The sequence below is a fragment of the Perognathus longimembris genome, chromosome 28 (genome assembly GCF_023159225.1).
Source record: "Perognathus longimembris pacificus isolate PPM17 chromosome 28, ASM2315922v1, whole genome shotgun sequence".
Lineage (NCBI taxonomy): Eukaryota > Metazoa > Chordata > Mammalia > Rodentia > Heteromyidae > Perognathus > Perognathus longimembris.
In genome coordinates this window covers 104,859,379-104,883,900 of record NC_063188.1, presented here as the reverse complement: position 1 = coordinate 104,883,900, position 24,522 = coordinate 104,859,379, and the positions used below count along the sequence as shown (strand labels likewise).

Genomic DNA, 24,522 nt, shown 5'->3' with positions numbered 1-24,522 from the left:
ACTAATTTTTACTCTGACCTATTCCCATGTTTTCAAAGCATTTGTATATCAGTCTATAACCACCATGATTTTATTATTGTGTGCTACAAAACACTGTAAGTTTCTAGATGCCAGAGACTTTATTTTGTTCATTTTTCACTTCCATGAATAGTTTAAGAAAACTAATAGAACTAATTAGAATCATAAACTGAAATTCTAATAAGCTTGAAGCATTGGAAATGAAGTAGAGTACCATAAAGGACACTGCAATTTTATTTTTTCATTCCTAGTCACAGAAAAATAATTTCTTGTATCCTTGATAAACAAGGAACCCTGGGCTTGGGAGTCTTGCTTTTTTCTCCACACTCCCTCACCTCATTCCCTTTTTACTTATTTTATTTTTCCCGTCCTGGGGCTTGGACTCAGGGCCTGAGCACTGTCCCTGGCTTCTTTTTGCTCAAGGCTAGCACTCTACCTCTTAAGCCACACTGCCACTTCCGGGTATTTTTTTTTCTGTTTATGTGGTGCTGAGTAATCAAACCCAGGGCTTCATGTATAGGAGGCAAGCACTCTGCCACTGGGCTATATTCCCAGCCCCTCATTCCCTTTTTAAAATGAGAAAATTATATCCAAAATATTCAAAAAGCTCATCAAATTTTGGAGGTTAATCAATAGCCATAATCACTATGAACTTTGTTCTATTATTCACAGGTTAACATTTTTGTTCCTCTGAGAAAGTTAATCACTACTACTTAGAAATAAAAATTAATTCAGACAAACTAGGTGAATGTAATTCTGCCAACTTTATATTCCTAAGGTGGGAATTTAAACAACAGATTCTTAAATGGGATATATTAAGTATCTGCATGTCTCATCTTGGGCAAAAAGAACAATGCTTTATAACAGGTTTCATGTAATAAAAGTAACACTTTACTGATGTTTCTATGTTTTCATCTGTTTCCATGTTGCTGGAGTAAACAAAAATTATGGTGGGCTACTGTCCTGGATTCAGCTCCTGCACTAAGCCCAACAAGCCATTCCAAACCCAAACGGAGTCCCTTGTGCTAAATGCTACACTATCAAACGAAAAGATTAAGGAAGCAGAGAAATCTGAAACAGATCAGCTATTCCTAGGAAAAAAGAAATTCTAGTCTACTCCATTCAGCATACATACTAAGAAAGTCCCTTTTGGTTTTACCCTCACAAAAGAGAAACCTATGGAACTTAAACCAATCAGTACTTTTTTTTTTCTATTGTCTTATTCCCATCTTTTAAAATTTATTGCTTTACTATTGCCCAGTATGATCTTTTGTGCTTTTTTTTGTAAAATAGAAATTGACCCAATTCATGAATCACAAAAGCCAATTATATCTATAACTAAATTTCCTGTTATTTTGTCTCCAAACAGTTCTAAGAGTTTTCTCATGGTTTTAGCAAGTCATAATTTTTTTTCTGGGCTAAAAAATTTACAGCCATGCTCTGTGAAGTAGTATTAACCATCCTTAGTTATCTATTTTGCTGGAAGAAGTTATATAATTACAAACAGCCCTGTCTATAGGTACTTCCTTTGCTAATCTCTACAAAGGTGGTAACCAGGCCATGTAATTTTTAGGTTCCATACTTTTACTTGCATAACAGTATGTTTTTGTTTGTTTGGCAATACTGAGGTAGGAACTCAGAGCCTTAGGCTTGCTGGACAGAGTTGTTCTACCACCTGAACCACACTAATACCTTTTGTTTTTCCTTTATTTTTAAGGCACAGTCTCACTTTTTTTTTTGTCCTGGCCATCCCTGAACGATAACCCTCCTACCTGTGGTCCCCTAGGAGGACAGGAGCCCCAACTGGAAAGAATACAGTTCCACCACTGACCCACAAGTTTGGTTTCCTACTCAATTTCTTCTCATCGAGTGGTGGTGCCTTGAGCTGGGAGAAATGAAATAAATTTAAGGAGGATCAGGGCTCCACTGATTCATTTTACTCTATAAACGCTAACATCCAGTTGTGGGACCAAGGAATGTTTTCTAAAGAAACTTGGGCTCCTACTGGGAGGAAACCTAGGGAGGGAGAGGCGTGGTCACAGTACGGTATAACAGAAAGTGGGTGACTTGGCAACCCAAGACGCGGCCCAAATCTAATGCAGGTAAATGCGCATGCGCGGGGTGAGCTTGAGCAATGCAATTCCCATAATCCTGGTTTGTATCCTGTCAGGACCACTAAACCGCATGGCCGGGAGGGGTGCATAATGCAGGTCGGAAGTGTTGTGGTGAGAACCAGAGAGGTCTGGTGTAACCAGAGAGCAGGAAAGGACCCCCCGCCCCAGTATGCACAAGAGGTACGGCCCAGAGGAAGGGGCGTGGCCTGGGCGTCTCCCAACAACTTGATTAGAATAAGTAGGATTTATGTATAAGGGGCGTGGCAGAAGAGATCGACTTGTGATCCCCGACGAAGTTTCTAGAGTGCATTTTCTAGAGTGCATAACTGGGAGGGGGAGACAAAAGAGGAAGGTGTGTGTGTGTGTCCCGCAGATTATAGAGAAATGAACTAAACACTGCACAGAGATTAGCCTGCCGCAATGCAGAGGCGTGGCGACAGACGAAGACGACTCGAGGTACGGCGTGACTCCACTAAGGGCCGGTGACGTACACAGGAAGGAAAAGCACGAAGTAGGCGGGGCACGGAGCTGACCTGAATTTGAGGGCCCAGCTGGTGCTCGAGGGGATAGCTTTCCTGCTCTCGCGTGAGAGAAAGATGGAGCAAGCCGACAGCTGGAACGTAAGCAATTTAGTACGCTGGCGCGTAACCGCCGCGAGAATCTCGCGATGAGATGAGGTGAGGAGCCTGGCAAGTTCGCCGAGAACCTGGCTAGGGCGGGACTTCCGGCCTCTTGGGGCGGATTAGCGAATGGCGTTCTTGGCGCGAGGGGGCGGTGCGAGTGCGAGGGGGCGTGGCCAAAATGGCCGCGCGCTATTACCATGGGTTGTGGGAGCGCGGGACGATTTGCAGGGTGAACATCAGTGCAGCGTGGCCTGCCACCGCGGACCGGCAATATCCCGTGGACTTCACAGGTACCCTGAAGCCTGGAAGCTTTTCGGAAGGATATGGATGGGGAGGTGGCGGCCACGGCAAATTATTCTTTTCCCACTCTGACTTAGTCCTCCATAAAAGGTCCCCACTCTCTTAAGGTTCTGTCCATTTAAAGGTAGAACAGTTGTCCCGGCGACCTTGAAGGTAAGGAAATTGCACTTCTAGACTTCGCGGCTGGAATTCCCTAGGGTCTGTATTGTTGTTCCTTGACTGTGCCAGGAGTATGAACAGACTCAGCCACTTCTGGGCTAGGAGACCAACAGCATAATTGTGTAGTTGTGTCTTTTGCACAAACCTGAGCCTTCACTCTTCAGGCTTTTCCTTGTGTGGGTGTGTATTCTACTCCAGAGCTGGAGGAGAGGAGCCTCTAAAGTACAGTTAGTGGCTAAGATTCTCTGGAAGCGTTTGACGTTAAAAGCTACTGTCCTGAGCTACAGGAGGCTCTGTTTATGTGCCAGTACTGGGGCTTAAGCTCAAGAGTTTGTGTTCTCAATTGTCTTTTTTGCTCAAGGCTAGCTGCTACTATTTGAATCACACCTCCACTTGTGACATTTCTTTTGTGACTAACTGAAGATAAGAGTCTCCCCAGCCTTTTCTGCTTGGGCTAGCTTTGAACCGTGGTCCTCAAATCTCAGTCTCCTGAGTAGCTAGGATTACAGGCGTAAGAAACTGGTGCTTGTCGTTAGTGTTAATATCGTTGTAATATCATCTCATTTGGGAGCAAAGTTAACAAAAATGTCTGCACCTTATTGGATAGAATTTGTTTTGTTTTCGCCACTGAAAACCACATTGCTTTTTGTTTCTCCTGCTTCCTTTACTGTTTTTCTCCACTGTGCTATTTAAAAGTCTTGCTAAAATGTACAAAACTGCCAGAAATCTGGTGAGAAATGCAACCCTAAGGAATGCAGGCATGGAGTTACATATGCCCCAGGAACCTCCATGGAATTCCCAAAGTTCCTACTACTCTCCTTTGTGTGACTAATGGCTAAAGATCCCTGCCTCTTGGAGTATAGTACAAAGTAGCAGAATGTCTCCTTCACCAAGTCATCTGCTGTGCTTGGGTATAGCACACTAAGATGGTTCCCATCTTTGCACCTAGGTGGAGCTTTTCTCTCTTTAGCTTAGAGAGGAGCAACATCAAGGATAGCAGTACAGACTAGAGCCAGTTCAGAGCAAGGATATGCTTAAGAAAGGGGAGGGAAGGGGAACATCAAAATGATGAGACAAAGGAACCAATGTAACAGTGATACTTACAAAATAATGTGTTGTAAACTAACTGTACAACTTGGGGAGGGGAACTGAGGAAGGAAGGAGGGAGAAAAATGAGGGAGGAGATAACAAGTTTGACAGGAAATGTACTCACTACCTTACATATGTAACTGTAACCCCTCTGTACCTTGACAATAAAATTAAACAACAAAAAGGGCAGATGAAATTCTCATTTACTTCCTTGCTTAACATTGCTGGAGACTTTTTATTTAATATCGTGAACTCTTGGAAAGGTATTGTAAATAAAGTTTAAGTCTGTAAGTAAATGAGCTAGTGCCCTCAGCTGCTGTTTGTGTCCTTTGCTCCTCACCTGATTCCCTGACCATGACCATATTCCTTTTGAGAGTAGAAGGTAGAATCTAAAAAAGCTTGAATACCTTGCTATGAGCTGGTTTGCTTTCTCCTTCCCTTATACTGTGTGCATTTCAGGAGACTCCTAAGAGAAGAAATGGCATACCTTGACTAGATTTCAAATCTTCATCTTTGCATCATAGTGCCCAAAACTGCCAAGAGCAAAGAAACTGACAGTAAATGTTGGAATGAAAATACGTAACTCTCTGGGCACCTGTGGTTCATGCACTGTTCTTGTTTGTCACCATAGTGTATTGGAGTTTACAAAGCATTTGTTTTATGCTTGATCATTGTTGGTTGCTTACTGGACCTCATGAGTTGAGACTTAAATGTCCAATGAACTCAAGATGTACAGCCAGTAATATCTCTAATGCTTTATTTGTCTGTTCTGTTCAGGTTGAGGTCTGAGGATCTTGATTCAAAGCCAGCCCTGGCAGATTGCCAGTTAACCAGCAAAAGGTCTGAGGTAGAAATGTGGAGTACCAACCTTGAATAAAAAAGCTAAGGGATAGCACTCAGGTCCTGAGTTCAAGCCCCAGTACCATACTGGCACACAAACAAAAGAAAAGAAACAATGCATTCTACAGAATTTCCACCTTTGAACTTAGATTAGGTTCGTATTCATTAGTCTCTTTGAGATTGAGAAGAACTTTATGATTCCTTCTTATTAGGAAAGATTTTTACAGAACAAGCACCATATCAGGGTATAAACTACTAATCTGAATGTTGTCCTACTAATAAGTTTCCATGTGAGTTTTCAATCTGTTGTTGACAGTTTTTTTCATCCTCTGACTTTCTCCATGTTTTTAGAGCCCTGCAAGTTATTTGGCAGCTGATGGAGATCTCAAGGTAAAGATGTTGGTGATGAATCAAGTGAGAGGGATTCTTCAAACATCTCCATGCACATTGCTGTGGAGAAGGTTCCAGGTACTGAGGTCCATGCAAGTGAGGCCCTGAAGTCTCTTCCTGCACTTACAGAACCCAGAACCACGCCTGTGAGTACTCCATTTCCCTAGAGAGCAAAAGGTCTCACTGAGTTTGTAACAGGTATCCGTGTTAAGAGGATATACCATCATTGGCATTCCAGTGTAGGATTATATGCTGAACAACCGTGAACATAACTTTCTCTAACGATTCATTAAATCTAGGGAGTCCTTTTTTTGACCACTTTTATCCTGTCAAAATGACGTCGTACTGAAACTATGCAGAAGATGTCTTATAACCTGGTAGCTGTGTCATTTCCTGGTAGCTGTGTCATTTTATTAAGGCTGACTCACAGACTTCAGAATATTCCTGCGAATGTTTACTCTTTTGTTTATTAATATCTGTAAGCAGTTTGGTGTATTCTGTCCTGAGGTCCAAATCCCAGAGTTAACTGACTGATGGGCATGCAGGTGTGTGCTCTGCTGTAAACATGGAAGATCAAGTGAGGAGGCATATGATATTTCTCAAACCGCTTAATTCTCCCCTGGAAATGCAAGGTGGCCATGTCATGACGTTGTAGGGATCCTCGATTGTGACATCAATATAAGGGGGTGGATTGCTCTGTGCTGTGGGGTCTGTCCTGAGCATTGTACATACTGAATGGCATTCTGATCTCTACTCACCCAAATGATCACATTCAAAAGTATTTACAGGGGCTAGGAATATGGCCTAGTGGCAAGAGTGCTTGCCTCATATACATGAAGCCCTGGGTTCAATTCCCCAGTATATGTGTTATATACAGAAAATGGCTAGAAGTGGCACTGTGGCTCAAGTGGCAGAGTGCTAGCCTTGAGCAAAAATGAAGCCAGGGACAGTGCTCAGGCCCTGAGTTCAAGGCCCAGGACTGGCAAAAAAAAGGAGAATTGTCAGGTAGAGATGGTTAGGCACATATCTTTACAATTAAAACCAAAAGGAAAATAGTAGTAGCCTGAGGGGGTAGGGCTTTACTTGATTCATTTCCTACTTTGTATGATATGTTCTTGTTTCTGAGTTGGTAGGGAATGCAAGGTACAGTCACCATTTATTTGGATTTTGGCATATTGCACTGTCTTCACTTGTTTCACCCAGTAGGACATAATGATCTTGCTGCCTCACTGAGTATTTTATGCCCTACCTGCTCAGTTGTAAAGAAAATACTCACTGTTTCTAGCAGCCCAATGGAAGACCCAGTAAATACTAATGACCAACTACCACCCACAATTGCTGAAAAAAAAGATAAGATAAAAAGAAAAGGTAAACAGCAGAATCCTAGTGCCTACCACATATCTGGGACTCAGTGTTAGCCACTAATTTTGGCAAGACATCATCATCATCTTTTTAATCTTCATTGGATCAGTGCCTCCATCAGATGTTCAAATCTTACTTTTTTGTTTGGCAGTTCTGGGATTTGAAATCAGGATCTCAAGCTTCTTAGGGAGTTTCCCATTTGATCCAGTTTGCCTGTACCATAAATTTGGCTGCTTTTAAGATGAAACAAAGCAGCAGAAGAGTGAAGGGAAATAGGCAGTTATGGCATATTTGGAAAATAGGATTTCATGATAGTCCTATGTTTTGTGCTTATATTTTTGCTATTTTGGCTATCAGCTCTGATTGCTTTTGTTATCACAGTTATAGACTATAATTCTTGACAGCTCTAACTTTGAGACTTATAAGTAAATAGCAATAAAAGCGTAAGCCTGTTAGTCAAGATAAAAACAAAATCCATTTCACTTAGTGTATTTTCTTGTGAGATTGAGCCCAGTCGCCACTTTGACAAACTGTAGGCATAAGATCTTAAGTCACAGGAAGTTGCGTTTAATAATATTAATTCTTAATGAGATATAAAGTATCAGCTAGAATGGAAATAAGGCAAGTTTTATGTTATTCTTGTTCATAATCGTTCTACTTTTAGAAAGGTGTGGTTTTTTTTTTTCAGATAAATTGGAAGCCATGTGTGATAGTACATATCAGTCATGTCAGTACTTGAAAAGCTGAGGCAGGAGGTTCACAAATTTGAGGCCAAATGGCTCTGCATGGCAAGATGTCTTTAAAAATAAAACAAGTTGAATCTGAATGGCACTGTCTAAACTGTGGCAACAGACTACTTGTAGTTATTGAGATGTAAATTTAATTTCATTATAATTTTGTAGCTTACCCTGTACTGTAGTGCGTATTTTCATGGTCAGAGGAAGGTATGTATAATAACGATCAATGTTATAACTGTGTTACTAGGTTCTCTTATTATTCCAATTAAATTTGAAAGCCACCATACCATACCTGTTGAAAAACAACATTAAAAGGCTTGTTTTGCAGTGTCTTCACAAAAACTGATTGAGACTAAGGGCTAACTAGACTCTATTGTCTTTCATTTACTTCCAATAACCTTGGGAAACAATGAGCCAGTTAGAAACGTCTTGGAATCCATTAGTGGCCTCCAGTCTATCTTCAGCTCCCTGGGAACAACAAATAGCCTTGAGACTGTCCAAAGGAAAATGTGGGCTTTAGTCTCCTATGCTGATAATGGCTTAGGGATCCTGTGAATCACAGACACTGTATCAAAGTGCATTCTGCATTCCTAATACTCCCAGGAGGCAAGTTACGATTCTGTCATCATCCTCCCCAAAGTTATGTGAAGAGTCCTTGTATATCCTGTCTTTGCACTTGCAGGCAAGGCCTGCAAAGATGATCTTCAATTATGTGAAGAAATAGCACAACCTAACAAAAAAGGACAGTGCATGACAATAGATATATATTATTAGCCACAAAGGTAATTCTATTCTAATAGATTACAAAAGGAAAAAGAAATGGAAGTGATCAGTGGAAATACTTTTAGCTGTATATTTTCTTTAAACCAATATATGCAGGATATTAGTCACATTAGAAATAATAAGTGGAAATAATTTTAGCACTATATTTTCTTTAAACCCATATATGCAGGATTATTCATCAATTTAATGTGTAAACAGTGTAACAGTTATTCGTGAGTTTATTTCCATTTTTTCTACCAAGTTTTCAAAGCTTGGTGGCTGTTTTTCATCTCTAGTACCTTATATTTTGGACTGACCAAGGGGATCAACAGGGAAGACTAAAGCCTAGGAAGAAAGAGGAGGAATGAGAGGAGATGAGAGAGATGGGCTTGGACAGGAACCCCTGGGCGTGTGAACACAGAAAGCATGGCCTGATGTACAGCCTTCAGCTCAGGCACAGCTTGACAATGCCGGTAAGGGCACTTATAAGTGGCAGAACATGGGGATAGAGAGATGTGAGAGAGGGAAGAAAGCCACCACAAGGCTTCCTATGAAGTCTGGGGTGCTAAGGCTTGATAACATAGAAATATCTATGAAAGATCCATAGGAAGAAATAATGTGGTGATCAGTAGCGTAAAAGGAAATAAAGCCAAAAGGAGACTGGAAGAATGGCAGAGAAGTAAGGAGCTAGCAAGGAGTAATAAATAGAAGCACGTGCCAAGCAGAAGGAGGAGACATTGGAGCAAAGGAGAAAGCTCACAGACTTAAGGGGCTAATGCAGAAGTAAGCTTTCCACATTCAGAGAGCTGATGAAATGCATGGCATGAGCATAAAATAAATCAAACCTAGGTAGAACTAGCCATAAAGCAAGAACTAAAACTAAATAATCGTTACCATGAAATCTAAAGGCTGGTCTTGCTCCTCATAATGGATCACTGATAGCATTTAATTGACAGTGTACCTTTGCATGTGTAAACTTTGGTTGATAGAATCACTATCTCTAATAAAATTACAATCTGTTTGTTTGATTTCCTACATGTAAGAAAATTCTGAAAATAAAGCCTCTTAGAACACCCCTTCCTCTTCCTGTTTTGAAGGGAATATAAGTCGAACATTATTTCAATCTGCTTTCTGTTCAGAAGGAGGAAAAAAGAAGAGGGGAGAATGAGTGAGTTTATCTTTTAAAAAAGAAAACAGACACAAATACTTGCCGACCAAAACCTGATGGTCATAAAAGGGCAGTTGAAAGAACTAAAGGGCCTAGTTTTCTTGAGCTGGTGTTCACATGGATGTGTGCGTTGATAATACCTATTTCCTGAATAAAATAACAATTAGGCAGGACATTGATTTAGGGACCTGATTGATCACTGTTCCAGTTCTTTTCTTGGTCTTAGGCGACCCTTATTCATTAGCTTTGAAGAGTGTGAATTCTCCAGTTATCAGCCACAGTACCTCAGAGGGGTAGTAGACATCTTTAATCAGGAACGGTGTGTGATGGGGCAATTTGCATCTTAATACTCAGGAAGATGAGAAGATTTTAAGTTCAAGGCTAGCCTGGGCCACCTGGGGAGACCTAGCTCAAAGTAGCAATCAAAGCCAGGTACTGGTAGCTCCCACCTGTAATCCTGGCTGTTCAGGAAGGTGAGATACGAAGATTGCAGTTTAAAGCCAGCCTGGGCAAGAAAGTCTGTACAGAGACTCTTATCTCCAATTAGCTACCAAAAAGCCAGAAGTGGAGCTGTGGCTCAAGTGGCAGAGTGCTAGCCTTGAACACAAAAGCTCAGTGACAGCATTCAGGCCCTGAGTACAAGCCCCATGTCTCGTACAAAGAATTTTAAAAAAATCAGAGTCATATAAGGACTTTTTAGAAGGAATCTACATTCTTGTTAGGTTATAATATCAAAATTTCCAGTTCAAAACAAATGCATTTTCTGTTTCGAGCTTCTGAAATTGGAAATGATTCATCTTCTCTAAGGAAATTTTTTCATCTTCTCTAAGTTCTTTATATTAAGAAAAAACTGTTGTACTTTGATCTCTCTACACAAGATGGTTTAGGAAGGAATAAAGGAAAAAGTAATATTCTGCTTTCATAGACCAAGATTGCTTAACTGCGTCACTCATCATTTTGGTCATAATTGTAGGGACTGCCCACTAGGTGGCAATAGCACCCTTCTTCTGTTGCAACAGTTTAAAAAACCTTGCCAGCTATTGCCAGTATCTTTTCAGGGCAGGATCACTGCCTCTGTAGAGAACACTGGTCTAGACTCTTCCAGGAGCGCAGGCTTGACTCAGTGTCTATGCTGCTGGGACATTTTTGCCTCCTCCACCCCCGAAAAGAAGAGACAAAGATAAAACTGTGGATTTCTGTCTTCAGGCAGCAACTTAAATAAGAGGTAGGTTACTGTTTTTTTTAAGAAAATAGGAGATGACTGTCATACCGTGAGGAATTTGACTAGGTGGCTGCTATTTTCACTTTCTAGAATAATTATTCTTAGTGGTGGGCAAGATGTAGAATGTTATTGTAATGACCTTTGTCAAGTCATATTTCTCCTAATTTTCCTTTTGGTCTGTTGTGATAGTTCTAAAATGCCCCACACAAGCTGAATCAAGTCATTGATACATACAAATAGAAGTGGCTTCTAGTCATCATATAGCGCTCTATGTTCATATTTTAAAATAGATAAGATGTTAAATTTCATTGTTTGTTTGTGTACTTGCTAGGTCAGCACCCTAGTACTTGAGCCATACCTCAAGCCCACATTTGTACTGGAATCATCGGCCATTAGTCTGTTCCTGTGTGGGACAGACCATTTGTGCATGCTGTGATAGATTATATGCACAGTGTGATACACTATGACCTTGAGGAATCTTAGCAGCACTGATAATAAACTCAGATTTTGAATGGTGGCTGCCGCGCTCTCAGAATTGCTTAAAGGAGAACTCGTCATGCACAGTTAAATGGGAGCAATTTGCCGGAGTGGTTACATGAGCCTTTATATCTACTAGCCAAATAATTAAATGCTGATGATACTTATTGAATGTTTGCTTTCCAAAAGTTCTCTCCACCATTTCTTGGTCAAAAGTAAAATCTGTTGCTGAAAATTAAATTTCTCTTTATAATGTGCCAATGGCTCATGCCTATAATCCTAGATACTTTGTAGGCTCAGAACTGGAGGATCAACGTTCAGAAGCAACACAGGCAGAAAAGTCCCCAAGACTCCCATCTCCACTTAACCAGCAAAATGCCCAACTGGAGTCGCGGCTCAAGTGGTAGAGTGCCAGCAGTGAGCTAGAAAGCCAAATGAGATCACAAAACCCTGAGTTCAAGCCTTAGTACCAGAACATACACATACAAAAAAGTATTTTTGTCTTTAAGGCTGATTTGTATGGTCAGAGCTCAGGAAATTAATGGTGAGATGAAACTCATTTGTGAAAACTCGTATTTCCACATGCTTCTAATCTCCATATCTTTTGTGGTCGCGAGAAGACTGATGGCACTAGGCTTAGGTGACATTAATATGCAGACTATTACATCTTAATTGTTTTTACAAGATGACCTATGATGATCTCTTTAAGGTGCTTGCTGCTCTTTTTTCTTTTTGAATACTCTGCTTTAGGCCATTGGTTAAGGTCCTAAGTGTTCATTCCTAAGACCTTTGGTCATCCTTGGGCTCTGTGGGATCACCCCAAGTGGGATTGCCTCATAATGATGTAGTGTAGTGGACAGCCTTGCTCATCAGCCTGTACTGCTTTCTTCTAGTGCCTCCTCTCTGGGAGAATTTGGACCTTGTTGCAGCAGACAGTTGACAGTCACCATCTTTTATGATCCAGCCACCTGCCTTCATTTCTGGAGTAACAGATCATCTTTCCTTGTGGAATTTTCAGCTTCTACAGATAAATCAGGTAAGGACAAGATTTGGTGGTCTGGTCTACAGTTAAAGAGTATCATGTCAGCATAAAAAATATCAAACTGTCTCCATGGGAGTATTGGCCTCTTTGTTAAAAAGGATATGAAACTCGATCTTTTTAAAATTGTGTTAAAATTTACATCACATGACATTTGTCATCATACTAACTTTTAAGAATATAGGTAGGACCTGGCACCACTGGCTCAAGCTTATAATCCTAGCTACTCAGGAGGCTAAGATCTGAAGATTGATGTTTGAAGCCAGCCTGGTCAGGAAAGCCTGTGAAACTCTTTATCTCCAATTAACCAGCAAAAACAGCCAGAAGTGGAAGAGGTATGGCTCAAATGGTAAAGCTCTACTCTTGAGAAAAAAGTTCAAGGACAGTGTCCAGGCCCCAAGGACTGGCACCAAAAAATATGGATAAGGAATATTAGAAACATTGATATCAATGTTACTATTATTGCCAGTCCTGGGGCTTGAGTTCAGGGCCTGAGCACTGTCCCTGAGCTTCTTTTGCTCAAGGCTAGTGCTCTGTCATTTGAGCCACAGTGCTACTTCCCACTTTTCTGTGTATGCGGTGCTGAGGAGTCGAACCCAGGTAGGCAAGCACTCTACCACTAAGCCACACTCCTAACCCACATTGATATTATTCTGCAGCTATCACTACTATCTAAAGAACTCTCTTTATCTTGTAAAACCAAAATTCTGTACCCATTTAACAAATCTATATTCTCTGTGTTTCCAGCCTCTGGCTGCCACCATTCTATTTGTCTTGAGTCGAACTATATAGTATTTGTCTTTTATGACTAGCTTGTTTCATTTAGTATGTCCTCAAGATTTATCTATGTTGTAGCATATGACAGGATTTCCTTCCTTTTTCAGGCTGAATAATTTCCTTTATGTAGATAGGCTGTGTTTATCCCTCACCTTTTAATTAGTAGGAATTATACTGCTGTGAACATGTGTATACAAATTATACTGTTCTTTGGTGTATATTTCCAGAAACAGAATTGTTGAACTATTTTGAGTGCATGAAAAATAATTATCTTATTTTTCTATGCACATTTCCTTCTGTTTAGTAGAGTTAATGTTTTCTAATAATAAGTATATATATGTACAAATTTTATAATTAGTATAGAGGATAAGGGGTGTGTGTGTGTGTATGCATATTGAGTAGGTGCTAATTTTCCTTTGCTTGCTCATTTTACAAATAACTTCTGTACTAAAACATAATACTGGCCGGGTGCTGGTGGCTCATGACTATAGATAGTCCTAGCTACTCAAGAGGCTGAGATCTGAGGAGCATGGTTTTAAGCCAACCTGGGCAGCAAATCCAATGAGACTCTTATCTCCAATTAACCACCAGAAAACTGGAAGTAGTGCTGTGGCTCAAAGCAATAGACCACTAGCCTTGAGCAAAAAAAAACTCAGGGATAGCACTTAGGCCCTGAGTTCAAGACCCAGGATTGGCAAACAAACAAAAAACCTATAATACTATTTAACTAGGTCAAAAAACATAATTAGAGGTTTTAGTCACCTAAGAATATGTGTTAATTTTTTCATTCATTTATTCAATCATCATTTACTGAGCATATGGCAGTACAAAAAGTAACAAGAATACTAACTTGATTTCAGCCACCCAGTGTTCAACGTCTAGTGAAAGGAACATACTTGAAATTAGAATTCTAAAGCAATTAGGATTTAGGAAAGATTTATAGAAGGGCTGTGGAGCTGCAGCGGAAGGTACGTACATGTACTACTCAGAGAAGTGTCATGCTTTCCTTAAGGAGGGTATGTTTATATTGGATGTTTAATGATAAGGAATTTGAAAGGAGGATTAGAAGGGTACTCTACACTGAAGGAACAGATGTCATGCCATGTTCAGGAAATTGTCCCCCAAACAATGCAGAATGTAGAATGGACATTGTGGGAAGAGGCAGAGGAATGGTGACTATTGACGCCAACAAGGGTAGATAGATAGAGGATAGACAGACACATCAGACACTGGTTACTTTTTTGAAATAAAGAGTATCATGGTGTACTTTCATTTCATTAGTCAGTTACTTTGTTTTTCTAGATAACCCAGGGAACAATTTAGAACTGCTGGTGGTCAGATTAATCCAAGTGACAGATGGGGGAAGGCTACATGAAGGCAATGGCAGTGAGATACCAAAAGAAAGAACTTCAGCAAACATTTCTGAACTAAAAGCAATTAGACTTGGAGGCAGGATCTAAGGACACAAAGTGAAATTATTCATGATGTTTAGGAATATCATTTAAGAGGCTCAAAGAATAGAAGTGTCAGAAATGAAGTTTATGAGTGATGAGCAATAAGTAACTTATAGGGAATTATAGGCAGAGCATAAAGGAATAGATTTCTTTTTTACTGCTTTGTAATTTAGTAGTAAAATATGTCAGTTAAAAAGCACATTTTAAGTGGCCATCCCTCATTGAAGAAATGTGTCTTCATGTTATCAACTCTTGTCTAATTTCCACAGAGAGAGCCTATTTTTCTCAATATAAACATCTTCTCACCTTTAGATACAAATGGATTCTGATTATTTCAGAGTGGAAATAAACAAATGCTGATTCCTCAGTGTACTATATGAGTTTTCTTTCATATTTCTGCAAGTAAATCCCCCTATTCCAAAATAATACAGTATTAGTTGCTCCTGCCTCTCTTTTTTTCCTTCTTTAATTTTATATCACTTCACACAGTGTTCTGTTAGATTTTTCATAGTGGGTTTGTGAGGAAGCCCTATTAAATACTGTATGTTGGTTGAGACTGTCAGTTTATTTTAGAGCAATTCTACATGGTCCTTGTTAAGCCCACTTTTAACATGTTTAGACTGCAGTTGAAATACAGTCAAATTTGAAAGCTTTGAGGACACATAAACCGTGAATGAGGTGAATTGACTGTGATAAGAGAGAGAGAGAGAGAGAGAGAGAGAGAGAGAGAGAGAGAGAGAGAGAGAGAGGAGTGTGTGTGTGTTGTTCCTAGGGTTTGAACGCAGGACCTGGTGCTGTCCCTGGGTGTCTGGCACAATAGGTTTACCCAAAGGCTACAGAAATGGGTCGATACTTTGCCATCAATTAAGCATAAGGTAATTTCGCTCCCTAAATCACTTGAAATACGTGTTAATGTCACCCTCAGAGTGGAGACATTAACAAGGCACTTTGAATCAGGAAGTGTAATTAAGGTGAGTTGTGTTCAGGTTTGCTCAGCCTTGCGGTACGTGGACACTTGCCTTGCATGAGGCTGTGTTCAGAGCCCCTGGCTGTGCTCCATGGTGCAGGGCACAGAAACAATGCATTGTTCCGCACTGAGTAGTGGTTTTGCTGCTGTGTTGTTGAGCTCTCAGGGACTCAAGAACCCACGACTGTCCCCTCCTTTGTTCCTGACAAAACACTCAAAGCAGTCTTCCTTTCTCTAGCTACGTCTGTCACCCAGTAGAGAATGAAAAGGTCCACAGAAACTTGAAGCTGTCTGGCTTTAAAGATGGTCATCTATACCCTCTGTTGAGCCCTCAAGATGAATTCCTCAATATTCCCAATCCCAAAGGGCTGCTCACCAGAAGTCTGGGCTCATCATGCCTCTCTCCTTCTCTCTCCTTTCCTCCCGCACTTCCTTTGTCTGCCCCTTTATCCTCCTTCTTTTCCCCTCTCCCTTAGTCTAAGATTCCAGCTCTTCTTCATTCCTACTGATTGTGTGTGTGTGTGTGTGTGTGTGTGTGTGTGTGTGTGTGTGCTTGCAGTGAAAGGGTTAGAACTCAAGGTTTCATGCATGCTAGTTCAGGATTGTGCTATCTCTTGATATGTACTGCATTTTAAAATGATAGGGACATTTCTTTATTCTATTGACTGAAGTGGTAGAGTGCCTGCTTAGCAAAAACATAAGGTCCTGAGTTCAAACTCCAGAACCGGCAAAAAAAAAAAATTGTTCAAAAGGGTAATTGTCATGTGCACTTCAGAAGCCTATATCCTAAAATTGGTTCAATGTGGCCCCCGTGCAAGGATGCACATTTTTTAAATGTAAGTCTTAATCTCTGTTGCAAAGGAGGAAGCGTTCTTGTTTATAAAGCAGCAACTACCTAATACCTCCCAATAATTTTCAGAGGTGTCAACTCACTAGAACTGAATGATAAAGTGTTTTTTGCTATTTTCCCAGTGAGAATTGTCAGAAATACATAGCGTGATTCTTCCCTAAGCAGTAGTGATTATTCCAGAAGCTGCCCAGGGTGCTATGAGTATCCTTGACTCACTGCTGGTCCCTGGGTACCCCTGAGAATCACTGCTTAATATTCTGATTGCTAAATGGCTTTCACCATTAAATAATGCCTCAGTATCCCTTTTTCTTCACCAAAATATTCTTGTAGAATGTGAATCGTTTAACTCTCCTCACGCAGTATTCATCTGTCCCCATCATTGGACCTACTTGATGTTTCTGACTACCCTGCCACGCTCTCCCAAGTCTGTCAACTGACTGATTAAGTAGCAGCTGGTAGGATCTATCCTCATTAGATACATTCTTTTCACATTTTCACCTAAGAAAAATGCTAATTTACCCTGTTTAGGACAAGGCTGAGCTCAAACTTTTATGTCAGTTTGAAAGTCTATAATTTTTGTTCATTTAATTAGGATGTGCTGATGGTTTAGACATGAATTTAGCAGGGGCTTTAATGAGAAGAGCTAAAACTTAGAACAAAAATTTCAACTTGAGGGGCTGGGAATATGGCCTAGTGGCAAGAGTGCTTGCCTCATATACATGAAGCCCTGGGTTCAATTCCCCAGCACCACATATACAGAAAACAGCCAGAAGTGGCGCTGTGGCTCAAGTGGCTGCTAGCCTTAAGCAAAAAGAAGTTCACGAACAGTGCTCAGGCCCTGAGTCAAGGCCCAGGACTGGCAAAAAGAAAAAAAATCAACTCCTATTTTGGACAGTGATATGTTGCTTATACATGTGTACAATCTAGAAAACTTAAGACTTCTAAATGAAGGGTGAAGAGTGACAGTGAGTAGATATGTTCAAAACCCTTAAATCCATAAAGTTAGTTTTGCAATAGAATATCAGAGTAAAGAGAATCCATCAGTGACTCTCCAAAAATTTTCATGTAACTTTGGATTTGAATTTGAAGTAATTGCAATCACAAAATCCTGTTTAATTCATAAATCAACTAAACTCTAATAATGATCGTTGCTTTTCATGTTTATATTGGCTTTCATTGATTAGATTGTTTTCACCAGAATAAAAGCTGGTGAAACTGTTTTACAAAGCATGAATAACAAAGGTTGTATGCGTTCCCTTTTTTAAAAATGTAGTATACTGATAAATAATTTCTGGGAAAAAACGCTAAACAAAACATTAGAACTAGAAATCAGCACTACATTAGAAAAATTTGTACAGTAGGATATGTTCAAGTAAGAAGGTCTCAACTTCACACAAAATTCCCCATCTCCGTGTATCATTTTCTAAAACAACAGATATGAAAGGAGAATTCTCTACTTTTATGAAATAGATTAATCTCAGCACAAAAATAAATAGTAAAAGTAGTGCAGAAAGATATCCACTAACCCTTTATTAGCATAGTAAGTATTAAATTGAGTTATACTCAAATAGGAGCCTGTTAAAATTAGACCAAAAAGGATAAAGACTATTGGGAGAATGATATAACAACAAAGGTAAAATAATTCATCAGTTAGGGAGTCTTGTGCTAAGTTATGGAAATCAATTTGTGTGTGTGTATGTGAGCACACCCATGTGTGTTGTGCACTGGGTCTGGGGCTTAAACTCGGGGCTTCATGATCTTGCTAGGCGTTCCTACTCATGGCCAACACTCTGCCACTTGAGCTTTAACCCCACTCCCAGCATTTTGCTTGTTAATTAGAGAGAGGAGTCTCACAAACTTTTCTGTCCAGGTTGGCTTTGGAAACCTCAATCCTCAGATCTAAGCCTTCTGAGTAGTTAGGATTGCAGGTGTGACCTACCAGCACCCAGCGGTAATCAATTATTTGAGCGTAGTATAGCTTACAATGAGAAGACAATAAAAGTTAAAATGAAAATGAAAAACTTCAAGTAACTTTAAATAAACTTAATATAAAATGTAAATAAGAAAACGAAAACATTCTTGAGAAATATAGAAGACAGGATTTAATAAAATTCATTACGTTATTGGCTCTGAAGATGCCTTTGAGGTTGTTTCCCTTAAGGTGAGGTCTCTAAAATTGTAATTCGATCTTAATAAAAATACCCATATAGTTTTTTAAATGGATATAGTATTTCTAGAGGTTTTGTGGGAAACCATAAATAACTATAGATTCTTTTTTTCCTTTTTATGTGTGCCTGTACTGGGGCTTGAACTCAGAGCCTGGGCACTACTCCTTAGCTATTTTGTTCAAGGCTAGTGCTCTACCACTTGAGTCACAGCTTTACTTCTAGTGTTCTGGTAGTTAATTAGAGATGAGCTTCACAGACTTTTTTTTTACCTGGGCTGGCTTCAAACCATGATCCTCAGATCTCAGCCTCCTGAGTAGCTAGGATGACAGGTGTGAGCCGTTAGTGCCCGACTGAACTGCAGGGTCTTTAATGGCACCCACTGAATAACAGCCTGTGGAATGCCATCCCCCCCCCCTTCCCTCTGACAAAGAAAAATGTCTCTGGACATTGTTTTACTACTTGTCAACTCAGCCCTGCCTGAATACCACTGATAGAAACTAATCTGTAATATCAACTGACCAGTGAAATCTTTGTCTCTTGGTGCTAAAGAAGAAGAATCCAATGTCTTCAGTGTCTATGAGAATGACTTAATTAACACATGATAGTAAGACTTAACAAATGGGATTGCATCCAATTAAAAAGCTTCTGCACAACAAAAGAAACAACAGAGTGAAGATAGACTACAGAATGAGAGAAAATCTTTACCAGCTACTCATCCATCCGACAGGGCAGTAATATCCAGAATATATAAAGAACTCAAGAAAAACACCAAAACATCAAGTTTATCAACACATTGATTTACCAGTACATGGCATACTTAGAGTAGGTGACCAGAAGGTTGTGGTTTGCCACAGGCCCTTTAACTACAAACTAGTGGCTAATACTGCCCAAAGCATGTGGATTTCTGATAGACACTGGAACGAAAAATACCTACTAAGAAGTTTATACTCAGTGACATTAGACCGTTCACTGAACTGGGGTGCCATTATTGTATTAAGAGATATCTCAGATATGTTTGAAAAGTCACTTTTGTCATGAAGTCTGTCTTAAGAGAAGATTACACCATAGGAATGTGTTTGTTTTCAAAATCACATATACGGGCATCATTCCTTATTAGAACTGGCCAAAACCCGACTTCATCAAAAAGCAGAGAATGTTGAGCATCTCATTCCCCTCCACTGCTGACTGACCTAACCTACATCTCCCAAAGCTCTAGGCCCCTCTAAACTCAGACCTTGCCTTGCTTCCTAAAGCTCTGTTAGATGTCTTCCGCCACTCATCTTTCTACTTCAGATCTAGACTGAGTCTCTTGCCCCATCTTGCCTGTGTTGCAGGCTTCTCCCTTCAGCACTGTTAAAATTTGTAACAGTCACATGATGTTGAAGGGAATGTCCTCAAGAAAAAATTATGACCACCACCTTGAACCGATCTCCAACTATGAGTACTCCAATTACTCTGCAGCCCTTGGATACTTTGTTTTTGATGTTATGTCTTTTCAACTGTTAGCAGAAAATGTGCCTCACTCTCCTGCAAGGAATGAGAGTAATGTCATTAATATTGGGAAAGGTAAACATCCACCATCTGTATATGAATGTATGAAGGCTGGAAATTATACGAGAGTCCGTGTAAAAGCAACAACACCAGTGCTAAATGTAAATCTTGGATGGCTTTTTCATTTCCTTAACAGCTAAATTGCAAAGTGTGGCGTTTACATCCATCCTCCAAGAATGAGACGCATCAATCAGTTTTACTGAAAAGAGTAAATTAGTTATTTGTTTTCCCATAAAAGAGCAACCAAGTGTGTTATGCTCAATTTTACAATGATGAAAGAAAGCACCTTCTGTCAATAGCTTTCTGCAAAAGTTCTCATATTTTCTCCCTTTCAGTGTCTGATACAAAAGTAGAGGCAAGTGCCAGGCCCCTCGGCCAGGAGCTAAGTGTCTGAGACCAGCAATGAGAAAGGAAGAAGCTGGAGCTGTCCTTGTCGTCCAGGTAGCTTGAGGCACCCCGGCTGCCATTGTGCCTCGTGCTGTGTCTTCCTGACCCTGTACAGGTCCCTGGCCCATGCAGTACCCCGAGAACAATGGGTCCCCTGTGTCCTGTGGTTTTTGTTCTCCCCTGAGGCCAACTGTCCCTAGAGTCCTGGGCGCTTCTCTGCTAGCAGTGTACTGACATCGAGAACAAGATCCCCACTTGAGGTCTCCGGACCCCCTAGCTCAGTGCTCTCATGGGTAGCTACCTGAGCAGTTATCTGAGCCCAAGTAAGGACGCTGCACAGCCCCAGGCTTCTAAGACCTGCTCTCGGAAGCCTAGGCGCACCCCTCGCAGCACTTTGATGGCCACATTCCAGGGCACCTACCTAGGCAAGTACCTAAGCAGCTACTTGCGCACGCGCAAGGCTGTGCTGCAGCCCTCGGCCCAGAAGCACAACTCTGTGAGGCTCAGCGCCGCCCGGCGTGGTGAGCTCATCAGCAACTACCTGGACCGGTGCCTGAGCACCTACCTAGCTACACGCAAGACCACAATGCGGCCCTTCATCCAGAAGTACCACTCTCTGCGGCCTAAGCGCCTATGTCGCAATGCAGTCATGAATAGCTCTATAGGCATTTACCTGGACAAGTGCCTGAGCACCTACCTGGCTACACGCAAGGCCACCGTGCAGCGCTTTGTCCAGAAGCACCACGCCGGGAGGCCCGGGAATACTCAACGGTACGCAGGTCTCAGGGTGCGTACTCCAAGTGTGCCACCTGACCCTGACCCCAACGGAGTCCAGGGCGCGATTGCCACTCCGGCTCCAAGCCGTTTTCCTCGCAAGCTGTCTCTCTGGCTCCCAGTGAGGCCCGATTATCCTGGTGGCGAATACAACCATTACCTGAAGCACAGGATTTGGTCTCCTCAAGTTCTTTCACCAGGCCCAGAGCCCGATGAGAGGCCAGATGCGTGTCCTAGTGTGTCACACCAGCCATCCACCCCACAAGGAGAGGCTGAATGCCTGTTCCAAGGAGAGCCAGTGCAACAGGGCCAAAGGAAGTTCAACAACCCTCCTTGGTTTGAGGTTCTGCACCCCAAGAGAAGTGGGCAGAGTCCTGCACCTCGACCATCTGCCTTCACACCTGTCATCAGAAAAGGAGTGGCCCAACCCTTTAGGCCCAGGCCAGGGCCACTGAATAGAAATGTCGATGCCACCGAGATGATGGAGAGAGAGCGCTGCAGTTTTCCCTCAGCCTGCCCAGCCTGCTGCCCAACCTGCTCAGGACTGGGTTTCATAGCCTCAACTGGAGAATCGCAAGCAAGTCCTGAGCTGCCTGCCAACCACCAACCCTCCTGACCATCCCAGCAGCCCATTGGGACCCCTGGCCCCTGAGTGTATCCACCCTGATGGCCCCCTGGCTCCTGCGGGGCAGGGCCCTGCCTCCTGAAGCCACAGCCTTTGCACCCTACTTACCCCTGCTCTACACCCACAGAAGTCACTGGACAATCAGGTAACGTCCCACTCCTTCAGGTGATACAGGTCTGCCATTCCCTCCTTACCCTGCAGAGCTCACAGCTAAGAGACTTTCTAGGCCTTTCCCCTGCCAACTCAATCCTGCCTTCCTGAGACCAGACTTGGCAGATAGGTAGGCTTCCCCTCAAAGTGCCCAGTTTGTGTAGCTAAATAATAGTGAAGACCGGAAGTTTCATCGTCTTATTTTTTTCTTGTAAGCACTAGTGTTCATCATGATTTCTCCAGTTGGCACTGTTGACATTTGGGGCCCGAACATTTTTTTGTGATTGGAGCCTTTCGTGAGCAGTAAAGGGCATAAGCAACATTCTTGACCTCTAACCAGTGGATGCTAGTAGCACAACCCCAGTTGTGACTTAATAATGTCTCCAGGCATTGCAGATATATCCCCATAGTACAAAATCACCCTTTGATGAAAACCACTGAACCAGAGCTGCATCCACTTACAAAAGAAACACAAGTGAAATCTTAAAATTATACTTTTGAAGGAAAAGATTACAAATATGTGTAGCGCAATGCCCTTTCTATAAAATATTATTTAATAAAATTATTTAATTCATATCTATATTTTATACCTACATTTATATACTACTAGAATTGTTCTTACATGTATTTTCAATTAAATATAAATTAATAAAGTTAACTGAAATTATTTTGAAATACTGATGTTAGTACTGGCAATATTTTACTAAGTTCAATACGATTAATATTATTTCTTTGTATAAACTATATGAAAACAAATACAAAATAGTGTTTCTGGCATGATAAAACTCCATAAGCCAGGTACAGGGTCATTTCATACTTTGTTCTTTACATCTACAGCCTCTTTGCGTATTGTTCAAATATGATTTTCATTTTTTTTCCCATTACGGAGAGAGGATATAATGGTACTTGCTTTCTAAGAGGGTGGAGCTGATGATGAGTAATTAAATAAATACACTGGGAAGACAAGAATGCCAAGTGCTCTAAAAGAAAAAGTAGGTCCGGGAGTGTAGCTCTCTAGTAGTATGCTTGCCTAGCATATCTGAACCTGAAGGTTCTATCCCTGGAACTAGGAGAAAAAAGCACCACTTATCTTCAAGATACAACCCTGCGATGTAAATGAAGCCTAAGAAGCGGCTTGGACTGGACTGCCTTGGTGAAAATACTTTGGGCATTATGAATGGGACTCTCCTGAGCCTTGGACCACATCGTTTGTCTCTTAGATCTACCCTCTAAATGCTATACCTCATTCCAGCCATGGATAAAACTTTAAACCCACCTCTCCATTGCTACGTGTTTCTTGGGCAGAGTCAGACCCGTCTGTGTAAGAAAACCTTGTACCTCTGTAGCATTTGTTTTCAAACTTCTTACCAAAAATTGTGTTTTACAATCATATTTTGTGACTCTAAGCAAGAACTGATGATCATTTATTTTGGCTTTGTATTTATTCTCTTTTTTTTTTTTAGTATTTTTAATTGTATAGCTTTATAGAGTTCTCAGAACAATTCGTTCCTGGAAATACTGTCTTGTTTATTCAATGTATGTTTCTGTGAACATTCATCCTAAAGTTCCTTTCCACAAGACTTATATTTCACTTGTCAATTAATCCAAATAAAATGGTATAATAATGTTATTATACTTCTTCCTCTCCCCTGGGTGTAAGGGCCTAAAGAGTTCTTTCTAACCGATTCTGTTTGGAAAAGAAACGAACAAGTTGCTATCCAATCCAAGAGAGCAACGTGAGCATGCAGTGATGTCTTGTGGCTCTAACGTCCCCTGACTATAAACTGAAGTTTTCCAAAGAAGCCACATTTATAGTCAAGAACTTCCCAATTATTTCACCTTTGCTGATTGGAACATTGTGACCTTGTGAAGAAATAAAATGCCATAGATCAAGAACCATAACTTATATGGGGCAAACTTTAGTGCCCCATCCCCCCCCAAACCTTTATTGAGACAGGATCTCAATAGGTGGCTGAGGTTGACCTGGAACTTGCCTCAGCCCACAGAGTGTTGGCATTATCATTGTGTGCCACCACACCCTTTAGTCTCTGATTTTGGTCATACTAGGGGGTTTGAGCTCAGGTCTTCCCACTTGCTAGGCTGGCACAACACTGAACCGTGCTTCCAGCCCTGTTTTTTTTCACTAATTATTTTTAGGATAGAGTCTTCCCACCCAGTGCCCTCCTGAGCTTCTATTCCCTACTTCAGGCTTCTAGTCATCTCTGGGATCACATATGCAGCTTCCCTTCCATGGAGACAGTCTCGTGGATTTTTCTGCTCAGGCTGTCCTGGTACAATGATCCTAAATTTGAACATTTTCTGTAGCTTAGAATGATATACATGTACTCTTACCTCCAGCAATGAATCCAGAACTTTTCTTCCTGTGCTGACTCCAAATTGCAATCCTCCCATTTTTAGCCTTACAAGTAGCTAAGATTACAGATGTGAGTCGATACCTAGGACAGTCAGGGAAGCCCCCAAGATACTACCTCAATGGAGGGAAGCTGAAGACAATGTTG

At 41.1% G+C, this 24,522-nt stretch overlaps 1 protein-coding gene across 5 annotated transcripts in view; it reads left to right on the top strand.

Annotated features, from left to right (window-relative positions):
* The first annotated feature begins 2,927 nt into the window (after positions 1-2,927).
* Positions 2,928-24,522, top strand: part of LOC125344173 — a 34,828-nt gene continuing 13,233 nt past the window's right edge. For 2 of the 5 annotated variants that reach the window (XR_007209425.1, XR_007209426.1), the window contains exons 1-3: positions 2,928-3,045; positions 5,495-5,679; positions 12,155-12,297. Coding sequence is in view for 3 of the 5 variants with exons in the window: in XM_048336792.1 (XP_048192749.1) it covers positions 20,744-21,844 (1,101 nt within the window). In the remaining 2 variants the exon portion in view is untranslated. Of the gene's footprint in view, positions 3,046-5,494; positions 5,680-9,788; positions 9,856-10,461; positions 10,468-12,154; positions 12,298-19,065; position 24,522 lie in introns of those variants that run through there. The other 3 variants (XM_048336792.1, XM_048336791.1, XM_048336790.1) reach the window with 3 other exon arrangements.